Source organism: Bubalus bubalis, chromosome 13 (genome assembly GCF_019923935.1).
Source record: "Bubalus bubalis isolate 160015118507 breed Murrah chromosome 13, NDDB_SH_1, whole genome shotgun sequence".
Taxonomy (NCBI): Eukaryota; Metazoa; Chordata; class Mammalia; order Artiodactyla; family Bovidae; genus Bubalus; species Bubalus bubalis.
In genome coordinates, this window is record NC_059169.1 from 11,057,058 (window position 1) to 11,085,005 (window position 27,948).

At 42.7% G+C, this 27,948-nt stretch overlaps 1 protein-coding gene across 2 annotated transcripts in view; it reads right to left on the reverse strand.

Annotated features, from left to right (window-relative positions):
• Positions 1 to 27,948, reverse strand: part of UBAC2 (UBA domain containing 2) — a 170,310-nt gene that overhangs the window by 137,187 nt on the left and 5,175 nt on the right. For both annotated transcript variants that reach the window (XM_045162547.1, XM_006043896.4), the window contains exons 2-4: positions 3,136 to 3,263; positions 712 to 831; positions 69 to 178 (exon numbers count right to left, since the gene is read on the reverse strand). In XM_045162547.1, the coding sequence (XP_045018482.1) occupies positions 69 to 178; positions 712 to 831; positions 3,136 to 3,263 (358 nt within the window). The remainder of the gene's footprint in view (positions 1 to 68; positions 179 to 711; positions 832 to 3,135; positions 3,264 to 27,948) is intronic.

The following is a 27,948-nucleotide window of genomic DNA, read 5'->3' on the forward strand; positions in this document are numbered from 1 at the left end:
CAAGTACAATAATGCTTTAATCAGATTTACATAGTTATGAATTAAGCTAATCTTTAGGAGCTACTTACAATCCAGAAGGCAAATTCCTGGCCATAGTGACACCAAAGGAATACCGCACAGCTTCAACAAGGATGAAGTCACCCACCACTGACAAAACCCAGGAGCCCAGCAAAAAGGACTAAAAACAAAACAGGAAGAACATTAGAGGGAAGAGACTTCTAAAAATAACCTTTATTCAATTAAAACCAACTCAGGTTTACACATATTTTTTTAAAGTTTCTTTTTGTTCCAAAAGACTTTTCAAAATGAGGGATTAAAACCATATTGATCAAATGTTATTAACTTCCATAATTTCTAAGTATGCTGAAGAAAAGATATTTATAGCATGATTCATTTTTACAAGTAATGCACAAACCATTAAGCAAATTAAGTGATTAGAACTATATTAAAAGTCCTAATTAAAGTGGTTATTGCCCACTGGCACTGATATTATTATCTATTTTCACCATTATTATTATTTTATTACGCTAAAAGCTTCAATTTCAAATATTTCTTTGGTTAATGTCCATGCTCTAAGTCAGACAGAGGATTATGTAATAAAAAGACAACTGTTAAAAATAACACCAAGCGAACAAAACTACTTAAAAATAAGAAAACAAATATCTTTTCCCCGTAACCGAAGTAACAATGGGAAAATACATAAAAACTTACTGCAAATTTTCTGCTTCCATATCTTCTTTCAAATATCCTAAAATTATAAATAAGCAGACTACTGCAGAAAGTATCTTTCAGATCAAGGCAAATTATTCTTCCAGAAATCAACCTCCAGATCTATAGATGGGGAATTAAAAAAGAATAACAAATATGAGTAAGCTCTGTTGGGGGGTCTCTTCGTTAGCAAATTTATCATGTTTACTTCAGACTGCTTATTTTTAACACTCTAAGCTCAGATCTCCCAAGGCAGAACTGAAACTCTCCATCTCTGTAGCAGCTCTTAAGAGACGCATACTGAGGGAATCCTAGGAGGTTCTGGCAGGAGAGTGGGGCTATTCTCACTCCTGGACAGAGGATGGTTGTCCTCTACCCAGGCAGGTCCCAGCCCTAGAGCACAGATGCCCACAGAGTGGTCCAGGAAAATGGGACTGGTGCCAACTTAGCCAGATGAACCAAAGTAACACCACCCCGTGATCGGAAAGGCGCCAACTCGGGGCCTCAGGGCCCTGACACTCCCTTATGAGCAATGTTTCTCAGGGCTGGCCAGATGCTAGAATCCCCTGGGGATCTTTCTAAAAAGTACACCAACTCTTAGGCTCTCTGACTCAGCTGGTCTAGGGCAAGGTCTGGGCATCAAGAAAGAAAAATGGTTATGTAGGTGATTCTACTGCATGGACAGGGTTAAGAACCATTCTATTACAGCAACTGAAATCATAACGGAAGCTCTACGATATTCCCACAGAAAGCAGTAGTATAGATAAATAACTCAGTCATAGGAACCTGGTGAAGCCCACCTGAGCAATGGCATTAATGACATCCTTATGAAGAAAAAGCGTCATGCTCAAGAATGGATTAACACACCTGCCAATGCAGGAGAGGTGGGTTCAATTTCTAATCCAGGAAGACCCCACATGCCTTGAAGCAACTAAGCCAGTGCACAACGACTGAGACTGCAAGTCGACGACTAAAGCCCCCGCCCCAGAGCCCCTGCTCCCCAACAAGAGAAGCCACTGAAACGCGCAGCCCGAGAACTGCAGCTGGAGAGCAGCCCCCACTCGCCGCAACTAGAGAAATGCCCCTAAAAGACAAATAAATGAAAAATTAAAATGTTTTTAAGAAAAGAATGGACTATCATGCTTAAAATGGCTAATCAAGAATTTAACAAAGGAAAGGTGGCAATTATAACCATAATTTGCACTAACATTCTGTGATACTGTGATTTATAAATTAGAAATGGGGCTTCCCTGGTGGCCCAGCTGGTAAAGAAACCACATGCCAGTGCAGGAGATGCAAGAGACCAAAGTTTGATCCCTGGGTCAGGAAGATCCCCTGGAGAAGCAAACAGCAACCAGCTCTGCAGGAGACTGGGGGGCTACAATACAGGCCATGGGGTCGCAAAGCGTTGGATATGACTGAGCGCGCGCGCACACACACACACACACACACACACACATTTAAAAATATATGTTTGGTTTTTGCCCATTTCTAGCACAGAACTCTTAAAGCCCTTAGAATTGCCAAAGTGAAGAAAGCCATCACGGTGTCTTTTGTCAGATTAATGAGGTGACTTTTGGAAGCACTTAAAAATGGGGACTGGCTTCCAGGAAACCAACCCTGTGATTAGAAGGTTGGAACCTTCAGTCCCACGCCCTGACCTCAGGAGTAGAGGAGCTGGAAGGTGGGTCAACTTACAGATGGCCTGTGATGTAATCAATCCTGCCTGTGTAATGCCCTGGAGGAGGGCAGGGCAACCCACTCCAGTATTCTTGCCTGGAGAATCCCCATGGACAGAAGAGCCCAGCAGGCTACAGTCCACGGGATCGCAAGGAGTCAGACATGACTGAAGCAACTTAGCACACCTGCATGCCTGTGTAATAAATCTCCATAAAAGCCTTAAAAGGACAGGCCTCTGAGAGCTTCCCGGGTGATGAATACATAGAGATTTGGGGAGAGTGGGGCAAAAATCCAAGAGAAACTTCTTATTGATTTAACCACCACCATAAAAGAAATTCACATACTCACAATCTGCTAGAGCTGAGAGAGCTTAGCACATCTAACAGATGCTCAAACTGAGGCAAGTTTCTGCAAATGTTAAGTATGCAAACTAATCATACCAACAAAACAGATATAACACTGTTTAAATCTCTTGAAATGAAAAATCACATTTCCATAGTAAAAGGTGAAGTTGAAAAGAAATGTGCAAAAGGAAACTGGAAATACTGCAACTGCTTCATTATAATCTGCTTTGCTGAAAATTATCAATAAATACAACTGGAAAAATGACTTGTTAATGGGATAATAATAATAAATATTTCTTACAAACTGAGAGGCTATGAGACACTGAGACTGGCAGAAAGGAGGGCAAATCGGAGACAAGAGGCTTGCTTTCTCTTCTCCCAGAGCCAGTGGGGCGGCGCTCACCTGGAAGTCGTCCTTGACAGCCTGGAGGTCGTACACGAAGAACCTCTGACAGTGCGGCAGGACGAGGGCCAGCAGGAGGGACAGGGCGCTGGGGACCAGTAGAAGACACTTGGACACAGGTGCCTTGTCTGGGGGGAAAACAACATGGCTTTCAGAACGCCTGTCCCTAAGATTCTAAAGACTATACGAGTGAAGAGCAAGAGAATTCACTTCTTTTGAATTAGGATAAAGACAAAGTTCACATGCTCTGGAATTTAATTCTTATTTACATACATTTTCAAAATATCGTCCTGCAGAGGTAAGTGATCAAAGGGCACCGGGAAACGCATGGAATCTGCTGACAGGGGCTTCGTTGTCATCTGGTTTTTATATGAAACCAAACCAAGTTTACTTTCATAGACTACCTTTCAGAAAAGCAGCCACTGAAGTGTAAAGAAACAGACAAGCATGCTTTCCATCAAACTGACCAGTCAGCTCTTGAGCATGACTGGGATTCACGTACATAAACATTTATTTTAAGAAATTTAAGTTGCTCAGTTGTGTCCGATTCTGCAATCCCATGGACTGCACGGCTCCTCTGTCCATGGGATTCTCCAGGCAACAATACTGGAGTGGGTTGCCATTCCCTTCTCCAGGGGATCTTCCTGACCTAGGAATTGAACCCGGGACTCCTGCATTGTAGGCGGATTCTTTACCATCTGAGCCACCAGGGAAATTTAAGAAACGGTTAAAAGTGCTAACATGGCTGACTGCAGTGGCCTGCTGAGATTTTCCACAACGGGCACCCCCAGAGCCTTGTCTGAATCTCACGCAGCCTTCAAATGACAGCTTGGTTTCCACTTCCTTCCAATCAGTCTCTTCCATTTTAGGGGGGGCTTTTCCCCAACCCCGCACCCCTGTCTCCAGATACTACTTTACCAGTCAGGGTCTGGAACTTTGCCTTCCTGACTACATTAAAGATTCCCAAGGAAGAATCTTCAATATGATTCTCTTCTATATGCTTCTGAATGCTGGCTATAAAGCCTAGCACAGCTCCTTGAGGGAATGAAATATACAGATCATCAACACTCAAGACCACAGGAAAGTGTCACCAAAAGGGACACTCTCAGATCATGTGAAGCGCACTTCAATGGTATTCATAATAAATTCCCTGGGAAAGAATCCACTGGTCACAGCTGGTGGTGTGGTTACCGCACTTGTTTATGCATATAAAAATAGCCCAACTATTTCCTCTCTGGTAAGGTCTTACCAACAGCTAAACTCAAACCACGGGTAAAGTCGCTGCATACTGCCTCCACCACTAAGATGCAATCAAGGCTCCAGGGAATCGAAAAGCTAACAGAGCTCCCCACCCTCTAGAAAACGGAGCCCCCTCCGCCCAGGAACTCAAATATACAGGGAAGCACTACAGCTGTGAGCCTGAGCAGTTCTATCGAGCGCTATTTCACCCACAGTTCTCCTAACCTGTGAAATGAAGAGAAGAGAAGAGAAGCTCCCTCAGAAATCCTATTAAAGAATGAAGGCAGGGAAAACTCCTCCAACCACCGCAATCACCATCCCAGGTGATGACTGCGGCAAGCTCCTCCCTTACCGTTCAGACAGAACTGAGGGTCGCGCATGGGTGATGAAGGTGCGCCTTGAAAATTTCCTTCTTGACCCTGGACTTCATCTATGCTTGTGAAATGGGCCCCATCGTTTATTCCTGCCTCTTCCTTGCAGCCTGTAGGAACCACTGTAGGTTCATGGTCTCAGATCTCAAATGGACACTTCCACTGAGCAGCAACGCTACTGCTTTTCTCCACTAACCTTCCTGCTCCACATTCTCGGTGGCTTACATGTCACCATATGAATAAAGGGACAGTGCGCTCTGGTGTCCTCACTCATATCTCTACAATGAACAAGCTCCTGCTGCTGGGGACCACGCATCATCCCAAGGCCCTAAGATACAGCAACAGATGATGGACAAAGCTCCTCCCCTGTGGTGCTTACAGTCTAGACAGTGGAGAAAAGAAAATACACAAAGTGAGCTAAATACGTATCATGACAGATAGAAATAAATACTACGGGAAAATTAAGCAGGGTAAAGAGCGAGGCTGTGTGACCTACCATGGACTTCCTGCTCTCTTTCCAGGTAAGAGACAGGACTGCTGCCCACCCACACCTGCCCCTGACTGAAGTGGGACATGGCGATGTGACCTGCTTTGGCCAACTCAACATCATGTGGCCAACTCAACATGATGTGGCCAACTCAACATGACGTCACTCCCAGGCAAACACCGGACAGCCAGTGACTGTCCTTAACCTGGGCCAGTGCTCAAGATGGAGGCTCGGCTATGAGTCAGATCCCAGCATGGAAGACAGAGTGGGAGAGATCCTCCTGGGTGACTCACAGAGAGGGAGGCCATCAGTGAGAAACAAAGCTTGTCGCTGCAGACCCCTGACGTTTTAAAGCTGTTGGCTGCTGCAGCCTAACTAACTAGCCTGCCCTGGTGTAGGGGGAAACAGTGCTGGTGGGGAGGGAACAGGGAGCTTAGAAGGCCCTTCTGACAAGGTGAGGTATGAGCAGACGCCCAGGGAGGTGCCTGGGGAGCAGTGTTTCTGGCAGATGGAAGAGCAAGTCCAAGGGGTGAGACAGAAACACGCTCCACACGATGAAGTAAGGCTGCCAGGATGGCCAAGAGGAGAATGCGTGCAGAGCTGACAGGCAGGATATAAGGTCAGAGAAGTTGAGGAGCAAACAGTGGAGCGTGCTTAAAGGCCACAAGGACTCGACCCTTTCCTCAGAGGGTGGCAGGATGCTCTGGGGGAGGCTAAGGAGATGATTAACACGATCAGACGTGTTTTCACAAGATCGCTTTGGCTGCTATACCCCATAGGAAGGCAAATGGACAAGAAGCGAGACCAGGAAGGAGGCCACCATGATAATCCAGACAAGAGATGATCACAGCCTGGACCAGGGTGATTTGGGTTGGGGTGGTGAAAGTGGTCAGTACTGGTGTATGTTTTGAAGATGAGAGTGGTCAGAACTGAAGTATGTTTTGAAGGTAAGAGTGGTCAGAACTGAAGTATGTTTTGAAGGTGAGACTGGTCAGAACTGGAGTATGTTTTGAAGGTACAGCAAGCAGGATTTGCTGGTTAATGGGGTGTAAAGCATGGGCAAATGGAGAAATCAAAGATGCCGCCAAAGTTTTTGTTGTGAGCGGTAGGAGAAATGTTGCCAGTTCCTAGGCTGGGAAATTCTGTCACCTTCACCCTTACCTTGCCTACAAGATCTACACCCATCTTGCAGAGCACTCTCTAAGCCCACTTCCACCCCCACCTACCAAGGCTCTAGCCTCTCACCAGTGCCACTCAAAGTCACCAGTCCACAAGTTGTTACCGGTCCACAGTGAGAACAGAGTATTAACCAACACACTACGTCCTTCAGGTAGGAAGTCCTGCTATGAAAAAAATATCTGTACTGAACACACACTCTGCTCAAATGTCATCTTATCTGTGGCCACCCCATGTGATTCTGTCTCTCCTTTGTTCTAGTTTATTTTTTCATAGCACTTATCAACAAGTGACTTATTAAATAGTGATTCATCAAATCTATGATTCAAACTGACTGTAAGATACATCATTATTTTAGGTGTTACTAAAAAAGAAACACTGTCAAATGTAATTCTAAGATGGCACCAATTGTAAAATACAACCCAAGGCTAGAAACACTAAAATGTGAGAAAAATTACAATTTGGAATCAAGAAATACATTTCTTTGGGTACTGCCCATCTCCCATCCTCAGTCCCCACTAGAATATAAGCTTCTCTTTTTTTAATTATTTATCTTAATTGGGGGCTAATTACAACATTGTAGTGGTTTTTGCCATACACTGACTGTATCAGCCATGGGTGTACATGTGTTCCCCACCCTGAACCTCCCTCCCACCTCGAATATAAGCTTCCTGAAGGCAGAAGTTTTGTCTATATGTTCACTGCTGCAGTATCCCTCAGTATCCCTGCCTATAGCAGGATCAGGTCCATAAAGGCAGTCAACACATGTTCGTGTGTTGAAGGGTGACTAATGTCTAAGAGACGCTCACTAAATACCAGTGAAAGCAACCTAACATCCATGATGGGTAAGTAGATAAATAAAATGCAGTATATCCATATAATGGAATATACTCAATTATATTCAGTCTTTAAAAGGAAGGAAATCCTCACATGCTACAACATGGATAAACTTTTTGGACATTATGCTGAGAGAAATAAGTCACATACAAAATGATAAGCACACACAATATGATAACCACACACAAAATGATAAGTATGATTCCATTTATATGAGCTATCTAAGTAGTCAAATTCAGAGACAGGAAGCAGAATGGTGGTTTCGAGGGGCTGGGGGGAGGGAAGAATAGGGAGCTGTTTAATGGGTATAGAGTTTCAGTTTTGCAAAGATGAAAAGAGTTCTAGAGATAAATGCACAACAATGTGAATGTACTTAATGCCACAGAACCATACACCAAAAAATGGTTAAGATGGCAAATTTTATGTTACGTATGTTTTACCACAATTAAAAATAAAGACTGAAAATAAATAAGTTATTTACTGACTTAATAACTGATCCTATTTTTTCAACCATTTTCATTCTGTCTAGGACTAAACCACTAAAAATACAGATCTGAGTACTTAAATCAGAGAACCGTTAAGTTCTCCTCTTAAGGTGAGCAAAAATGAGGTCCCAAAAAAACCAATGAGGAAAGCTACAAGATAATATACAATTGTCCAAGAAGTCCTACATCACAGGGAAAGTATACAGTGTTACTGTATACAGCAAGATTTACTCAAGACCTGTACATTTCACCATATGAAGTTTACTTTAAGGAAAAAAAAAGAACTTGAAACAATGATTAAATTCTAGTTAACAACATGTACACGTTAAGTGTTTAGAAATAAGTGACTACAACTTATTTTGAAATCATCAAAAAAATAAGACAAACTGATGAAACAGAAAACAGATATTTAATAGAACAAATGTGCAAAATGTTACCTGGAGAATCTATGTGGTAGGTATGTGTGTTTATTACAACCATTCTTCAACTTTTCAGCATGTTTGAAATTTTTCATAATAAAACATGGAGAGGGGTACACAGTGAATCACAGAACTTGAGAGCTGAGAAAACACTTCAAAATACATGAACCAAAAACTTATAGAAACAGATAAATCCACAATTATAGTAGGACTCTTCAGCACTCCTGTCTCAGCAATCAGTGACACAAGTAGACAGAAAATCAGTGTCATGGACCGAAATGTCCACTGCTCTCCTCCAGATTCATGTGTTGAAGCTCTCACCACCAATTCCACTGCATTAAGAGAAAGGGTCTTTAAAGAGGTAATTTAAGGTTAAATGAAATTAAAAGATGCTTACTCCTTGGAAGGAAAGTTATGACCAACCTACATAGCATATTCAAAAGCACAGACATTACTTTGCCAACAAAGGTCCGTCTAGTCAAGGCTACGGTTTTTCCAGTGGTCATGTATGGATGTGAGAGTTGGACTGTGAAGAAAGCTGAGCGCCGAAGAATTGATGCTTTTGAACTGTGGTGTTGGAGAAGACTCTTGAGAGTCCCTTGGACTGCAAGGAGAGCCAACCAGTCCATTCTAAAGGAGATCAGCCCTGGGATTTCTTTGGAAGGACTGATGCTAAAGCTGAAACTCCAATACTTTGGCCACCTCATGCAAAGAGTTGACTCACTGGAAAAGACTCTGATGCTGGGAGGGATTGGGGACAGGGGGAAAAGGGGACGACAGAAGATGAGATGGCTGGATGGCATCACCGACTCAATGGACCTGAGTTTGAGTGAACTCCGGGAGTTGGTGATGGACAGGGAGGCCTGGCGTGCTCCAATTCATGGGGTCGAAAAGAGTCAGACACGACTGAGCGACTGCACTGAACTGAACTGAAGAGAAAGGGTCTTTAAAGAGGTAATTTAAGGTTAAATGAGGTCATTAAGGTGGGGTCCTAATCCAATCTGTCCTTATAAGAGAAGGAAGCACCAGGGCTGCACAGATACAGAGGAAAGACCATGTGAGCACACAGGGAGAAGACAGCCATCACAAGTCAAGGAGAAAGGCCTCACCAACCCTTTCATCTTGGACTTCCAGCCTCCTGTCCTGAAAGCAAATAAACTTCAGTTGTTTAAGACACCCACACTGCAATACACTATTATATCAATCAGTAAGAATATAGAAGACTTGAAAAACAGTATCAATCAATGTGACCTGATGGACATTTATAGAACACCCACCCAACAATAGAAAATTACACATTTTTTTTTCAAATGCATATGGAACATTCCTCAAGATAGACCAACCATATTCTGGGCCATAAAACACACCTCAATAAATTTAAAGAAATTAAAATCATACAAAGTATATTCCCTGACTACCACAAAATTAAAACTAGAAATCAACAACAGAAAGATGGATGGAAAATCTCCCAAATACAGTTGACCCTTGAACAACACAGATCTGAACTTCAAGGGTTCACCTATGTGATTTTCCCCCCCCCAATAAATACATAATATGGCACTACATGATCCATTGTTGGTTAAATCCACAGATGCAGAACCATGGATATGAAGGGCTGACTATAGACTTAAACCTGGATTTTCAACTTCATGGGGGTCAGTGTTCCTAACCCCCATGTTGTTCAAGGGTCAACTGGACTTGAAAATTAAACAACAAACTTCTAAATAATATCTGGGTCAAAGAGGGAGTCACAAGGTAAAACAGAATATATGTTAATAGAATAAAAAAAAACAAGCAAAATCTGTGGGCGGCAAAGTAAGGAAATTTATAACATTAAATAGTTATACAGGAAAAGAAAAGGTCTCAAATAATGACAAAGGCTACAAGCTTTAATAAACCTAGAAAAAGACAAGCAAACTAAACCCTCACCAGGCATATGAAAAGAATTACAAGCAGAAATCAATGAAATAGAAAACCAAAATATAATACAGAAAAAAAAAAATCAATGAACCTAAAAGCTAACTCTTTGACAAGATCAATAAAATGGATACACCTCTAGCAGGACTGATCGGGGGAAAAAAAAAAGAGAAATAAAGGAGGGGGGCATCTCTACAGATGCCACAGACATTAAGAGCCTAATAAGCGGTTTATAGCATTGCAAACGGAGAAGGCGATGGCGCCCCACTCCAGTACTCTTGCCTGGAAAATCCCATGGGCGGAGGAGCCTGGTAGGCTGCAGTCCATGGAGTCGCTAAGAGTAGGACACGACTGAGCGACTTCACTTTCCCTTTTCATTTTCATGCATTGGAGAAGGAAATGGCAACCCATTCCAGTGTTCTTGCCTGGAGAATCCCAGGGACGGGGGAGCCTGGTGGGCTGCCGTCTGTGGGGCTGCACAGAGTCGGACATGACTGAAGCAACTTAGCAGCAGCAGCAGCATTGCAAAATGCACTTAATGCACTGGAGCATACACTTAAAAATGGTTAGAATGGTTAAATCTTATGTATGTACTTTTATCATAAACAATTTTTAAAGGATAATATGGGAATATCAGAAACAACATTTTGCCCACAAATTTGACAACTTAAGATAAAACAGGCAAATTCCTTGAGAGATACAATCTATCAAAGCTCACTCAAAAAGAAATGAATAACTTGAACAGACCTATAGAAATGAAGAAACAATTCACAGCTAAATGTCTTCCAACATAGAAAACACCAGGCCTGACAGTTTCACTGATGAATGGTACCAATCACTTAAAGGAAAAAGAAAACCAACCCTACACAAACTCATCCACCATGCAGAAAAGGAGAGAACCCTTCTGAATTCATTTCATGAAGTCAATGCTACACTCATACCAAAAAAAGACCAAGACACTCAAAGAAAATAACATACCAATTATCTCTTAGAAGCACAGATGCAAAATTCTCAACAAAATACTAGCAAATTGAATCCAGCTATACACAAAAAAGATAATAGTCACAACTAAGTGAAGTTAAACCAGGAATGCAAAGCAAATCAATGTAATTCACAACAATAAAGAAAAATGTGCTGTGCAACTCTATTCGCATGTACAATTCACTGTACAATTATCTGTGTATTCTACTACGCCAATTTTTGTCCACTCACGAGACAAAACTGGACACTCACTGTTGGGCAGTTAATGACAGGCTATTCCTGTGCTCTGATCTTACTACCAATACTATCCAGCATTTATGGATTACTCAGCAGTACACAGTCCCATCCACAGCACCTTATGTGAATGACCTTGTTCCTGAAGGTCCTATACCTCAGGGCCTTTACACCCGTTACTGCCTCTACTCAAAACGTTCTCCCCATGTCCAGCCTGTTCTCATCACTCCAGTCCTCATCTCAAACAGCACCTCAGAGTGGCTTTCCCGCATGACTCTGTATTTCAGTTCAGTCAGTCAGTCAGTTCAGTCGCTCAGTTGTGTCTGACTCTGCAACCTCCTGGACTGCAGCATGCAAAGCCTCCCTGTCCATCACCAACTCCTGAGTTTACTTGAACTCATGCCCATCGAGTCGGTGATGCTATCTAACCATCTCATCCTCTGTCGTCACCTTCTCCTCCTGCCCTCAATCTTTCCCAGCATGAGGGTCTTTTCCAATGAGTCAGTTCTTCACATCAGGTGGCCAAAGCATTGGAGTTTCAGCTTCAGCATCAGTCCTTCCAATGAATATTCAGGACTGATTTACTTTAGGATGGATTGGTTGCATCTCCTTGCAGTCCAAGAGACTCTTAAAGAGTCTTCTCCAACACCACAGTTCAAAAGCATCAATTCTTTGGCACTCAGCTTTCTTTATAGCCCAACTCTCATATCCGCACATGACAACTGGAAAAACCATACCCTTGACTAGACGGACCTTTGTTGGCAAGGTAATGTCTCTGCTTTTGAATATGCTGTCTAGGTTGGTCATAACTTTTATTTCAAGGAGCAAGGGTCTTTTAATTTCATGGCTGCAGTCACCATCTGCACTGATTTTGGAGCCCCCCAAAAATAAAGTCTGTCACTGTTTCCATTGTTTCCCCATCTATTTGCCATGAAGTGATGGGACCAGATGCCATGATCTCAGTTTTCTGAATGTTGAGTTTCAAGCCAGCTTTTTCACTCTCCTCTTTCACTTTCATCAAGAGGCTCTTTAGTTCTTCTTTGCTTTCTGCCATAAGGGTGGTGTCATCTGCATATCTGAGGTTATTGATATTTCTCCCAGCAATCTTGACTCCAGCTTGTGCTTCCTCCAGCCCAGCGTTTCTCATAATGTACTCTGCATAGAAGTTAAATAAGCAGGGTGACAATATACAGCCTTGACGTACTCCTTTCTCTATCTGGAACCAGTCTGTTGTTCCATGTCCAGTTGTAACTCTTGCTTCCTGACTTTATTAAATGCTAAACGGATCAAAGGTTTTAAAAATATATATAAGATCTCTGGTTAAAAAATAAAAAATCTACATCTAGGAATTTAGCCCAAAGTAATTATCATGAATATACAAAAAGATTTTTGCTATAAACACACTCATCACAGCATTGTTTGTAACCATGAAAAAACTAGGAACATGACTATCCAATAGGAAAATAAACTGTCCTATCCATAAAATTGAATGATATTCAATTTTAAGAACTAGGTATAGAAAAATATTTCATGCTTTGGAGACATGTTCCTAAGAAGTAAGTGCAAAATATTTCTAGTAGCATTATTATATAACACTTTTAAAAAAACAGTTCATACATGGGTTTTTTTTTAAGCATCTGTCAAAGTATTAACAGTGGTAATCTCTGAGTGATCTGTTCATGGGAGGTTTTAATTTTTTATGAAAATATTTTAAGAATTAGAAAAAATAATTTTGGTTTAGCTAGTTATTAATTCAGTAACAAGTGTCATTAAATCCTTACGCAGCAAGACAAGGCAAATCGCTAGCAATCTGCTGGCCCCTCTGTAAGTGGAACCAGGAAGTGGTTCATCCATGGAGAACCCAAGCAGGGATCAAATGGAAGGTTAAAAACAAGTCACTTCTTTGCAGTGGGTCCTTCCACTTTTGAAAACAGGGATGTTACAAACTTTGAGAATGACAGGCAATACATTAATCTAAAAATAAAAATGCAAAGCATCTATGGGAAAGACAACATAAAACACCAAAGTTTAGGGTGTCTCCTTTTGGGTCCCTCAACTCTTTGGCATGACTGAGGCACACAGCCATCTCTCCTTGGCAATGAGTAGCATCAGGCTACGGTGACTGTGTACTGCCCTAAAATAATTATTACAGTACATGTGGAGTGCTTTATGCCAAGCACTGTGCTAAAAAAAGCACTCAGTGAATGCTTACAGTACCTGAGGCAATAGTTACTTATCTGAATGTCTTAGGTAAAAAATAGGATAAAAAGGTTAAATAACTTCCTCAAGGTCACAGCTAGTTAGTAGAAGGGCTTAGATCTGAACTTGTTCTGCCTGACCCCAAAGCAAAGGTTTTCTAATATATAACAAGAAAATCTGATATCTTTGTATCCTAGTCCATGGTCCAAAGGGATTTTCACTATTACTATTTTTAATACTTCACCTGTACCTTTTTGGTTCCTCAGAAAGTTAAACATAGAATTACCATGGTGTCCTGGTGTTAGTCACTCAGTCATGCCCAACTCTGTGACCTCATGGACTGTAGGTCACCTGGCTTCTCTGTCCATGGGGTTCTCCAGGCAAGAATACTAGAGTGGGTAGCCATATGACCCAACAATTCATCTCCTAGTTATATACTCAAGAGGACTGAGAATAGATATTCAAACAAAAACCTGAATATTCATCACAGCATACCCTAAGAGCCAAAAGAGTAGAAAGAACCCAAATGTTTATCAACAGATGAATAAACAGAATGAAGTACACCCATGAAACAGGCCATCACTCAGTCATAAAAGGACACACGCTACTGACAGAGGCTACAATATAGAAGAATCTTGAAAAATTACGCTGAGTGAAAGCAGCCAGGAACAAAAAGCCACACACGATGATTCCATACACATGAAGTGCCCAGAATTCAAAAATGCAGACAGAAAGCAGATCAAAGTGGATTATGGGGCGTGGGGGGGCGGGTGGAATGCGAGGGGCTGCTTAGTGGGAGCTGTGCTTCTTTAGGGCGCGATAGAAATGGTCCGAAATTAAGAGACTGACCACTGCACAACACTGTAAATGGGCCGGAAGCAAACAGCGGTACACCTTCAAACGGTTAAAATGGTGAGTTTTATGTTATGTGAATCCTACCTGAATAAAAATATGCATCTTTTAGGTACTGAAGACACTAACCACAGGTCTTGCAAAGCGTAGCCATGTGGGCTCTTACAGAGCATCGTAGCTGACGAGCGCTGCAGGGGGTGGGGATGAGGGGAACGAAAAGGCAGCAACCCTGCCTGTTCCCACAAGTCACCATGTCACAGCACACTCGCCAAAAGCCCCGGTGTGGTTCGCACCCCTGGGAGGAGCGGCCGCCATATCCTACCAGTTTGGTTTTCCTATTTCTGAATACTTAACTATTTGGTAAACTTCTCAGGGGTCCCCCAAGAATGGGGTGACTTGGTGCTTTATGAAGTCACTTAAGCTTTTTCATCGAAAAGGGGTTAAGCTAATGTGTGGAAGTCCATGAAAAGGCAGAAACCTGTGCCTCTTGGGAGGGATGCCTTCAGCATCCACCTTGCTTTACTGTTCAGGACTATGAGTCTCCTGGAAGGAAACCTGATGAAAACATACCCTCAGTGATCAAGTGGAGGACAGCGAGTGCCTTCTGGTGACTGTCCCCACAAAGACATCCATAAAACTGCTCTATCGGGGTGGGGTGGGGTGCGGGAGACACAAACCAAACATATCTGCAAGGCAGAGAAACCTAAGTCTGATTTTCAAGTTTGATGATCCAAGAAATCTCTTCCACTCCTGTCTGGTGGGAAAGTCTATGATTCAAGTCAATGTATGGCAAAAACCACTACAATATTGTAAAGTAATTAGCCTCCAAATAAAATAAATTAATTAAAAAAAAATAGAGAACCAAGCAGAAAGTCTTTTAAGCCTGGACTTGTACACACAGCCTTTTAGCACCTAATCCATTTGTGTACAGAGACGCTACTAAACATCTTAAACCACTGGTGCCAAGACTGGCAGGTCAGTAGGAACACAAAACACCCACTTAAACTCTAAAAACACTAAAATGAATTCTAAGCGGATTCAAGAATTGGATAAAAGCAATGAAACCAAAAAGACAGCTCCAGACAAAATTCCAGTTCAAGATGACAGACTCCGATACCTGTCCACGTTTCTTCCCTTCCTAAGTCATACTGAAATAAGAGGGCCCTCAGAACACCAGAGAAACATCTCCTTTCAAAGTCGTCCAGGGAACAATCAGTAAAGACCAAGACCTGGGAAGGAGCGATGTGCAAACAGAATTACCCGTCAGAACAATCTAGAGTATCCCTCAAACTTCAAGCATTTCCATTTTGGCACCACAAGTTTCGCTATATCCCAGCGCTACTCTAGCATTTAACACTTCAACTCACCTTACTATGATTTAGTCAAATAAATGTATTTTAAAAGAAACTTTACATCACTATAATAATTACAAAATGAGTGCCACACTGTCATCAGCAGGTGATAACTATAAAGTGAACACGCTTTACGAGCTTCTAACACTGCTGCTGACAGAAAGATGGCGGCCTGCCTCTTTCCTCCAGGTCACAGCTGGTGACTGGCTGCTAACAGCAACGCACGTCAGACTAGCACCTGACTGCGACTCTCCCTCTGTTACAATCAAGAGGAGAAAGAACTGACAGGGGAATTATTATCTCACGTTTGTCTCAATGGCCCTTGGTGTGGAGCCCACATCCTGTGTAAAACCATCCCCATATAAACGGCACACATGCCTGCCTTGCCGTGACAGGTGGGTGGCCCTTCCACAAAACCCCACCCCCAGGCACACTCGGATTTTCTCACCCACAGCCATTCATCTGGCATTTTTCTCCCTGGCAGGAGAAAAGGCCTGGCCCCCAAAATAAAATTCAAGAAGTGCCCTCTGAAGAAAGTGGCGATGTACTTGGGAGGACGCTGAGGTGTCTAAGGGCTGAGAAGGACTCGAAAAGAGCGCGGGTATCTCCAGACTCCCCCAGGAGGTGCCAGCCTGGGGAACGCAGATCAGTGGGAGGGGGTGGGTGGTAAGAGGAAGGGCAGCCTTACTCAGAGTGAGAGTTACACAGGGCTGAGCCCCCCAGCCAGCCCGCAGGCCAGCAGTCGGGGATTTCCTCCTGCTCCCCACCTCTGCAGCCTAGTCACAAGCTCTGCACACCTGAACAGGGCCTGCAGGCAGCCCGGCAGCAGAGGTATGGGCCTCCTGGGGACCAAGACCAACCCACACACAAAGAGGAAACCCACACCAGCTACTGAGGAATCCAGTCTCTCACCATGCACAAGAATGGCCAAGTGAGCGTCTGGAAAGTTCACCCTGTGTCCTCTGCACCAAAACGTTTACTGCAGGAGGGAGGCCAGGGGGAGAACACAGAAGACTTCCAAGAAGAAAATGATGCAAGGCTCAAGAAGCCGCAGTAGCTGAGGGTGAAATTAAGTAGTGAAGAAATAGTGAAAGAAATTAAGAGACTTCCTGAAGTAGCACAGGTTTTATGACCCAGGGCTCTATTTTCTCCTACGACTCCAGTCACAGTCCTTGGTTCAACACTGACTGTGTGTAGGTGTGTGTGCTCGGTCATGTCCGACTCTTTGCTACCCCCATGGACTGTAGCCCGCTAGGCTCCTCTGTCTATGAGGCAAGAATAATGGAGTGGCTTGCCATTTCCTCCTCCAGGGGATAATGAATACACAATAATAACAATGTAAACATAGCTATCATTATGATTTTCTGTGTGTGTATGTGTCTGAGAGAAAGAATGCATAGGTTAAGAACTTGCATAGAAAAATCTCTAAAAGAATGACCATTAAACTATCAGTAATAGTCATTTAGCTGGAGTAAAATGTGACTATTCCTTTCTACATTACATTACTTGTGTAATTTGTGAATTTTTTGGCAGCAAGTATTTTTCCGTTTTGTCATTAAGGCAAGACAAAAACAACACTAAAAGTCAGCTTTGAACATCATTAACAATGTTATTAATGATGGGGTAAATTTATTTAAGGCTAAATGAAAAAATCAGAACAGGAAACTGTATATAGATCCAATTTTGCTTTTAAATACGTTTACATACATACATATGTATGTAAAAATTTACAGAACACCAAGATATGGGTTTGGGTGGACTTGGGGAGCTGGTGATAGACAGTGAGGCCTGGCGTGCTGCGGTTCATGGGGTCGCAAAGAGTCAGACACAACTGAGCAACTGAATTGAAGATGTAAACAGGGATGAACTCTCGGTGGCACAGCAAAATGGAATTCTATGTTCTTCCTTTTATTTCCCAAATTTTCTACAATGAAGACCATGCCCAATAAGTCTTAGAAACAAAAAGTTAATCAATTTAATAAAGAGTTAAATTTCCTTGTCGCAGGGTCCATAAGCCTGGAAGTACTAACTTGCATCATCAATCTTTAAAAAACAACTAATACTGTGCTCTTTCCACAGTATCATGCTACATTCAAGGGACTAAGGTGACATAAGCATTGGAAAATGTCTGAGAACAGTGGCAATGTAACATAAAAATCTTATGAAAAATGTCTGGGAAAGGGAATCATGATTTACATAAGCAGTGCAGGGGGTCGCAAAGAGTTGGACATGACTGAGCAACTGAACAACAATAAAAATAACAATAATTTTCATTTATTATTTAAATGAGAGTTAAAATTTAAGCAATGTACAGCATGTGACGATAGGTAACAATACTGTATTGTATACTTGAAACTGGCTAGTAGATCTTGAATGTTTGACACACACAAAAAAGATCACTGTGAGGTGATGGGTATGTTAATTACCTTGACCACAGTAATCAGTTCACCATGTATACATATGACAAAACATCACATACAATAGAAACATATAAAATTTTTGAAAACTATATCTCAATAAAGCTAGAAAAAATGAACTGAACAATATAATTTTAGGTTTAAAAATTTTAATTAAAAAAAAATTTTAAGCAGCCCCACACACTACCAGTGTGTTCCACAAAGCACACATCAAAAATGTTGGAGTCAATTATTATTTATGATATTCTTTATCAGGCTGTACTTATTAAAATTCCATAGAAATACATTTTTAAAGTAGCTTGATTTAAGGTAGGTTCTGACTTAAACTGATACTGCCATAAGCTGAGAATGGAAAAAGGTGGAAAAGGCAGATAATGGGCTAAGTCACTTTAGTCGTGTCTGACTCTTTGCAACCCTATGTATGGACTGTGGCCCGCCAGGCTCCTCTGTCCATGCGATTCTCCAGGCAGAATACTGGATAGGGTTGCCATGCCCTCCTTCAGGGGATCTTCCCAACCCAGAGATTGAATTCACGTCTCCTGGGTCTCCTGCATTGCAGGCAGATTCTTTACTGCTGAGCCACTGGGGAAGCCCAAGGTAGATAATGTGCTTAGTTGCTCAGTCGTGTCCGACTCTTTGCAACCCAGGGACTGTAGCCCGCCAGGCTTCTCTGTCCATGGGAATTCTCCAGGCAAGAATACTGGAGTGGGCTGCCATTCCCTAATTAGGATTTTTTTTTTTTGGTAGGAGCTAATTGAAGAAAGTAGGGAAAACCACTAGACCATTCAGGTATGACCTAAACCAAATCCCTTATGATTATACAGTGGAAGTAAGAAATAGATTTAAGGGACTAGATCTGATAGAATGCCTGATGAACTATGGACGGAGGTTCGTGACATTGTACAGGAGACAGGGATCAAGACCATCCTCATGGAAAAGAAATGCAAAAAAGCAAAATGGCTGTCTGAGGAGGCCTTACAGATAGCTGTGAAAAGAAGAGAAGCGAAAAGCAAAGGAGAAAAGGAAAGATATAAGCACCTGAATGGAGAGTTCCAAAGAATAGCAAGGAGAGATAAGAAAGCCTTCCTCAGAGATCAATGCAAAGAAATAGAGGAAAACAACAGAATGGGACAGACAAGAGATCTCTTCAAGAAAATTAGAGATACCAAGGGAACATTTCATGCAAAGATGGGATCCATAAAGGACAGAAGTGGTATGGACCTAACAGAAGCAGAAGATATTAAGAAGAGGTGGCAAGAATACACAGGAGAACTGTACAAAAAAGATGTTTATGACCCAGATAATCACGATGGTGTGATCACTCACCTAGAGCCAGACACCCTGGAATGAGAAGTCAAGTGGGCCTTAGAAAGCATCACTACGAACAAAGCTCGTGGAGGTGATGGAATTCCAGTTGAGCTATTTCAAGTCCTGAAAGATGATGCTGTGAAAGTGCTGCACTCAATATGCCAGCAAATTTGGAAAACTCAGCAGTGGCCACAGGACTGGAAAAGGTCAGTTTTCATTCCAATTCCAAAGAAAGGCAATGCCAAAGAATGCTCAAACTACAGCACAATTGCACTCATCTCACACGCTAGTAAAGTAATGCTCAAAATTGTCCAAGCCAGGCTTCAGCAATACATGAACTGTGAACTTCCAGATGTTCAAGCTGGTTTTAGAAAAGGCAGAGGAACCAGAGATCAAATTGCCAACATCCGGATCATCGAAAAAGCAAGAGAGTTCCAGAAAAACATCTATTTCTGCTTTATTGACTATGCCAAAGCCTTTGACTGCGTGGATCACAATAAACCGTGGAAAATTCTGAAATAGATGGGCATACCAGACCACCTGACCTGCCTCTTGAGAAACCTGTATGCAGGTCAGGAAGCAACAGTTAGAACTGGACATGGAACAACAGATTGATTCCAAATAGGAAAAGGAATACATCAAGGCTGTATATTGATTGTCACCCTGCTTATTTAACTTCTATGCAGAGTACATCATGAGAAACGCTAGGCTGGTAGAAGTGCAAACTGGAATCAAGATTGCCGCGAGAAATATCAATAACCTCAGATATGCAGATGACACCACCCTTATGGCAGAAAGTGAAGAGGAACTAAAAAGCCTATTGATGAAAGTGAAAGAGGAGAGTGAAAAAGTTGGCTTGAAGCTCAACATTCAGAAAACTAACATCATGGCACCTGGTCCCATCACTTCATGGCAAATAGATGGGGAAACAGTGGAAACTGTCAGACTTTATTTTTCTGGGTTCCAAAATCACTGCAGATGGTGACTGCAGCCATTAAAAGATGCTTACTCCTTGGAAGGAAAGTTATGACCAACCTAGATAGCATATTCAAAAGCAGAGACATTACTTTGCCAACAAAGGTCTGTCGTCAAGGCTCTGGTTTTTCCAGCGGTCATGTATGGATGTGAGAGTTGGACTGTGAAGAAGGCTGAGCACCGAAGAATTGATGCTTTTGAATTGTGGTGTTGGCAAAGACTTGAGAGTCCCTTGGACTGCAAGGAGGTCCAACCAGTTCATCCTAAAGGAGATCAGTCCTAGGTGTTCATGGGAAGGAATGATGCTAAAGCTGAAACTCCAGTACTTTGGCCACCTCACGCGAAGAGTTGACTCACTGGAAAAGACCCTGATGCTGGGAGGGATTGGGGGCAGGAGGAGAAGGGGACGACAGAGGATGAGATGGGTGGATGGCATCATCGATTCGATGGACATGAATTTGAGTGAACTCCGGGAGTTGGTGATGGACAGGGAATTCTGGCGTGCTGTGATTCATGGGGTCGCAAAGAGTCAGACACGACTGAACGACTGAACTGACTGAATATACTATGGCTGTTTTTATTTGCATAGTGTTCTTTTTACTTTCTCTTTATTAGTCAAGTTATTAAGAAAGAGAAGGGAAAAAGAACACTATGCAAATAAAAATAACCATAGTATATTAGTTCCTACAAGAAAAAAAAAATCCTAATTAGGACATAAAACATCTCTAGTGAAAACAGAACAAGATTTTGGTTCTGCTTAGGAAGAAAGAGGGAGACTCACGGACTGAAAGCCAACAAAAGGAACGTGGTGGACCCGAGAGAAAGGAGCTGCAGCAGACACAAGGGCAGCAACGAAAAGCAACGTGCCAGGACTCAGAGTGCGTTTTCAGTGACCGGGAAATAAGCCCCACTGCTGAGCAGAGCTGCTGTATTCATCACGAGCCTATGAACAGGGTCAAGTGGTCGAGAGAGCGAAATGTAAATAAACTTGAGTCTGAGCAGTAGCAGTGTGCATTAGTTGACAACACACAACAGGGAGCCAGACTGCATTCCAAGTCTAGCCGTGCTCCTCCCCAGCTATGATCCTGGACAAGTTACTTAAATACTGCACCTCACCTTCCTCATCTGCAAACTGCGAGGAATAACTCAGAAGAGCACCTCACGGGGTTGTTCTGAACCAACCAGCGGTTCAGATGGAGCCTAGTACCGTCATGTAAGTGTTACACGGTAAAATTTACAGTGTGATACAAGTAAAACTGGTAATGATGCATATTTTATTAGTTGTTGATTGAAAAATTACAGAGATACGCAGAACTCTCATTTAAATGATGATTCTCTTTCCCAGGTGTTTTTCCTAAGGCTTAGAGGTTATATTCCCATTGCTCCTAGTCAGAGACTAAATTCACATCAATTTAGTCTCTAATGTGGCATGACACAGTGGAAAAAAACACTGGCTTTGGAGGCAGGCAAACCTGAGCTCAGTCTTAGCTCTTCCACATAATTTGGACAAATTACACTCTGAGCCTCAACATACTCATTTGCAGAAAAATAGAGTAATAATACCTAGAGCGACTGTGAAAATTAAACGTGGTAACTTAAGTAAACCAATATTTTCTCCCTTAAAATTGCTGGTAAAGTTGTAGGTACCATCCTGTGGGGCTAGAATTTGGCAGTATCAAAAGTTAAAACACTCTTTATTTAGTCTTCTTTTACTTCTAGGAATATCTGAAAATTAAGATGCTCTCAGCATTACTATAATGAAAAAAAAAAAAAAAAAACAACAGAGGGAAGCACAAACCTAACTGTAAGAATAGTATACTAAGAAAATGCTTATGACAAAGGAGAAAACAGCAGAATATACACACAGTCATTATGACTGCATTTTAAGCGTGTTGCATGAAATAAAAGCAAGTTAGAAAATAGTATTCAAGTGTGATAAACTTAATTATTAATTTGGATATTCATTTTTGCAATGGAAAAAGTATAAACACCAAGATGTTAATAAATGATGTTTTTATTTCTTCCCACTACTTTTCCATATTTCAGAATTTTCTTTGGTGAACATGTATTCATTTTACAATAACAAAATCAGTTAATTTAAAACAAGAACATAAATGTATAGAGGGGAAAAGATTAAGAAAATTAACTGAAATGCTAACTGTGGTTTTTCTCTATCTTGCAAGCTTTCTATAATGTGGTTAATCTTACTTTAGATTGAAAAGAAAAACATTGTTTTTAAAAGCATCCTTGCTCAGGTTTGCCCTTTCCTACTTAATATGTCTTTCCTTCTCAATCAAAATTCTTGAATAAAGAGTACTGTATTTCTCAAGAGTTTCAAAAAATCAGTTCAGTTCAGTTGCTCAGTCGTGTCTGAGTCTTTGCAACCCCATGAATCGCAGCTCGCCAGGCCTCCCTGTCCATCACCAACTCCCGGAGTTCACTCAAACTCATGTCCATCGAGTCGGTGATGCCATCCACCCATCTCATCCTCTGTCATCCCCTTCTCCTCCTGCCCCCAATCCCTCCCAGCATCAGAGTCTTTTCCAATGAGTCAACTCTTCGCATGAGGTGGCCAAAGTACTGGAGTTTCAGCTTTAGCATCATTCCTTCCAAAGAATACCCAGTACTGATATCCTTTAAGAATGGACTGGTTGGGTCTCCTTGTTTCAAAAAATACACTCCCTCAAAACTTAAGAAATCTGGGAAGCAGCTTATCCCCAAGAATCAGGCATTAAAAGCAACTGGTTCAGGGGTTTGGGCAAACCAGGCCTGCTCAGTTAATCCCTTACTGCAACAAGGAATCAAATCTGAACACAAATACACAAAGTCACCTCTAAAGAGGCCAGCCAAGTAATCCTTGGCCCTCAAAACAGAAACCTAACTAAAACAAGATGGCAAAATTGCAGGTTTCACTGAGGTACTGAAATATTAATACAAGAGTCGCTGAAGACCAAACGGAGACTCCACAACCAAAATGCAGAGTTTACAAAGAAAGAGCACCAAGAGAGTCCTCTCGGTCAGATCTTGAGTATAAAGAGCAGAAGGGTGAGAGCTCTCTGCTGTGGAGAGAGGACATCACGAGGAAGACGAGTGGAGTGAACCACCAACCCACTGTGCGTACATCCAGGCCCTCGCGTCAAGCTGAGCAAGGGGTGAGCTGAATACGTGAGCCCTGATAGGAGGTGGGGGGTACAGTGGGTTTCTGGAAAGCAGAAGGAGGAGAAGCCATGTTGATCAATGTGATAAAAAATGTACGACCAGGACAAAGAATCAGCAATTCCAGCAGAGCAGAGGTGGACCACAAGCCAGAGGCGTCGTCTTTGATTTGTCCAACAGTACCCTCAAGCAAGCCAAACAGGCCTTAGAAGGAAGAAACTGCAGATGGACCTAAGTTTCAGGAAGCTAAGGAAGAGTCACCAAATGAAGCCCACCAGCCTAACAATACATCCCCCAGAGGTCAGGGGAGCAACCCACATGAGTGCCTCCCCAGACATCGAAAGAACCTACAGGACAGAGTCAGCTTAAACCACTGGCCAGGCGCAGAGAGAAGCATAGAACAGTCTGAGCTCCTCACCATTTCTTCATCCTCCCACTCTGCCCCATCTAGAAACCAGGAAGGAGAAACTGGAAATTTCAGGGTCAGTTGGGACACAAAAGGTCAGAAGCTAGTTACATCACTTTCTCTGACAAGGCATTACCAGCTACAAATCCCAATTGAGAGAAAGAAGAAGGAAAAGTCTTAAATTTGAATGAAGGCTGAATGAACTGAACTAGGTACTTTCAATCTCTAAAGAGGGAGAAAATCTTAACTGGGAGAAAGAGGGAGAAAAAGTCTTACCTTTGGATGAAGGCTGAATACACTGAACTGGGTACTTTGATCTCTAAACTGAGCTTATGTTTTGTGACTTCTGTTCCCTAAGGTTACTGCCACCTGAATGCACCTTTTGTCTTTCACTTACTACTGAATCCCGAGCTCCTAGAAGAATAGCTGACTCACGGGTATAGTAAACAGCTGTTGAATCAATAACTTAAAGAGTGAATAAAAAGTCATAAAGCCTGATGCCGTTTCCTAAAGGCAAAAAGCTTCCCAAGCCAAGTGCATTTTAAAGAGATGGTGAGAGACAAAAATATTTACTTTGATCATCTCCCACAACTTACTTATGTATTCAACACATTGAGTACATACCTGAGGAAAGAATGTATCAGAATGTGGTATGGCCCTTCCTGGGAGCACCACCAGAGCCGCAGTGCGAAACTATGGAAGTGTCGTGTCAGCGCGATGCTGGTGCGAGTGCTCGGCTTCTGAGGCCATATCCTAAAGCTGAAATGAGGGTGGGGTTTGTAGACCCTGAGTGACCCACTGGTCCTTACGGCTCACCCATCTCTAGAGTGAGAAGAATGTCCTTACCACAGGCTGGCACCACGGTTACCGCGGATTCATCAACTGCATTTGACTCGAGCTTCCTAACTAAGGTTTTTGGATAAAGAAAGAAGAGTTTCACTCAAAGGAAATTTCCAGCTCAGCTGAGAACGAATTTCGCACTCCGATAAATTTATACTGGTTCCCAACTCAGGGCTATGTGAGCTTTAGTTAGCATGATACCCTTGGGTACTGACAACCATACGAATCTCCAAAGGGCTGACTCCAGCTCTGTCTTCCTGAGACTCGCTCAGCTGTCCATCCCAACAATCCACTCTATTTCTACTTTCTACTTTTGGCTCATGGGCTTCCCTGGTGGCTCAGTGGTAAAGAATCCACCTGCCAATGCAAGAGACCCAGGTTCCATCCCTGGTTGGGAAGATGCCCTGAGAAAGAAAATGGCAACCCACTCCAGTATTCTTGCCTGAAGAATCCCCATGGACAGTGGAGCCTGGAGGCTATAGTCCATGGGGTCACTAAGAGTCGGATATGGCTTAGCAACTAAGCAACAACAACCTTTAGTTCACTCTTTACTTCGACAGAAATAGGTTTTGGCCTTAATGATCCACTGAAACTGCTCATCTTAAAGTGACAATAACTTATAGCCAAATTCAGGAGCCCCTGAGGATGTGAAACAAACTAAGTAGATGTCGTCAGGAGATGAGAGGAGAAAGTCAAAGAACAAGGAATTTTAGAAAGGTACAGACTACCAGGTATAAAATAAATAAGATACAAGGAGGTAATGTACAGCACAGGGAATATGGCCAATATTTTATAATAACTTTGAATGGAAGGCAATCTATAAAAACTGCTTATCACTATGCTATACACCTGACACTAATATAAGATTGTAAATCAACAACACTTCCATTTAAAAAAAAAAAAAATCGTACAAAAAGTGTTCATCAAGGCCAGTGTGAGAGAACATTCCACTAAGACAAGGAGTGAGAGGCCCGTATGTGGACAAGGAAGTCTCTGGTCACTCACTCTCGGTGGTATGTGGGGGAGGGAAGAAGGCACGGTAAACGCCAGGCCGCAGCCGGTGACCATCAGAAAAAAAAACAAACAGCTAATTAACTGCAGAGCTTAAGAGTGAAGGGAAGTGAGAAAGGAAAACAAGTGAAGACATCTTTCAAGAAGCTTGGTAGGGAAGAAGAAACAAAGTCATTAGCAGTTGGGCACGTACAGAACACAGTCAATGGATGAAGTGGTTATGCTTCTGTATTTTTAAGACTCCAAAGAAGTCTCCAGTTAAAAATACTTCACCCTAAGACTATACTTTCAGGGATCATTTCCATAGGTTGTTACTAGAGGAGTCTCTCTGCTGTATGACACAGGGAACTCAAACCGGGGCTCTGTGACAACTTAGAGGGATGGGATGTGGTGGGAGGTAGGAGGAAGGTTCAAGAGGGAGGGACACATGTATACCTATGGTTGATTTGTGGTGATGTATGGCAGAAACCAACACAATATTGTAAAGCAACTATCCTTCAATTCAAATTAAATTAATTAAAAAAGAAAAAAAATACTTCACCCTACTTATTTACTAGGCAAAACTCTAGGAGTTTACACATGATAAATGTTTTCATCTTCACAACCACCCGAAAAAAATAGGGAATAACATCTCCTTTCCACAGAACTAGAGCTTCCCTGGTGGCTCAGATGGTAAAGCATTGGCCTGCAATGCGGGAGACCCGGGTTCGATTCCTGGGTCAGAAGATCCCCTGGAGTAGGAAATGTCAATCCACTCCAGCACTCTTGCCTGGAAAATCCCATGGACGGAGGAGCCTGATAGGCTACAGTCCGTGGGGTCACAAAGAGTCGGACATGACTGAGGGACTTCACTTTCACTTTCACTTTCCACAGAATAGGGATCTGAAATATCCTGGGGATCTCCGAAGAGCCCACAGCAGAAAGCACCAGCTTTAACTCGTGCCAGAAGAGAGGAGGGAGTGTCACTAGAAAAGGCAGCAGAGGATGATTTCCCTGGTTGCCCAGTGGTTAAGACTCTGAGCTCCCAATGCTGGAGCCGCAGGTTCAATCCCTGGTCAGGGAACCAGATCCCACATGCTGCAACTAAGACCCAATGCAGCCAAATAAATAACAAAAATACGTTTTAAAAGAATGAGTTAAGAATAGACAAAGGGTGGGCCTCAATTAGAAGAATTCTTTGAGATTGGGGGGAAAAAGAACTACGTTCACATGCCTGACAAACCCTTACTCGTCCCTCCAAAATCAGCTCGAACATCACCTACATTAGCACATCTCCTCTAACACCTGCTAAAGAATGGATACAAACAAGTTAGTGAGAGGATGTGCCCAGGCATGGCCATGGGTGCCAACACCCATGGCCCTTGTATCTGGGATGGAGTAAGCGTGGGAACAGCCTGGATGATGAGACAATGGAATCCAAGAAATGGAACTGAGCAGCCGTGCCAGGACTCAGCTCGCATGGACACCACACATTAGGATGAGGCTGGGGTTTTGCCAGGTGGGCAAAAGGGATCAGCAGGACAGGGATCCGAGGTCGCCAAGGGTCTCGACGGCAACGCAACTCGGGGAATCAACCGTGGTCTCCACACTGGAAGTGGAAGATGCCAGAAATGGGCTGTAAACTGGAGACAAGGAGATCAGAAGTCTGGCCATCAGAGTCACCATGAGAGAGTGGGAAGAAGCTGCAGGAGTTTGTTTACAAAGAAAGCAGGCAAATCAAACTAGGTCAGGTGAGGACAGTTTTCTCCTAGAGAAACACCCATGTCTGCCTACTCTGTTGTCTCCTGTCTCCACTGCGTCTTCAACACTGGTTTGGAACTGCCTAAAGTTTTACTTTGCCAACAAAGGTCCATCTAGTCAAGGCTATGGTTTTTCCAGTGGTCATGTATGGATGTGAGAGTTGGACTGTGAAGAAGGCTGAGCACTGAAGAATTGATGCTTTTGAACTGTGGTGTTGGAGAAGACTCTTGAGAGTCCCTTGGACTGCAAGGAGATCCAACCAGTCCATTCTGAAGGAGATCAGCCCTGGGGTTTCTTTGGAAGGAATGATGCTAAAGCTGCAACTCCAGTACCTTGGCCACCTCATGCCAAGGGTTGACTCATTGGAAAAGACCCTGATGCTGGGAGGCATTGGGGGCAGGAGGAGAAGGG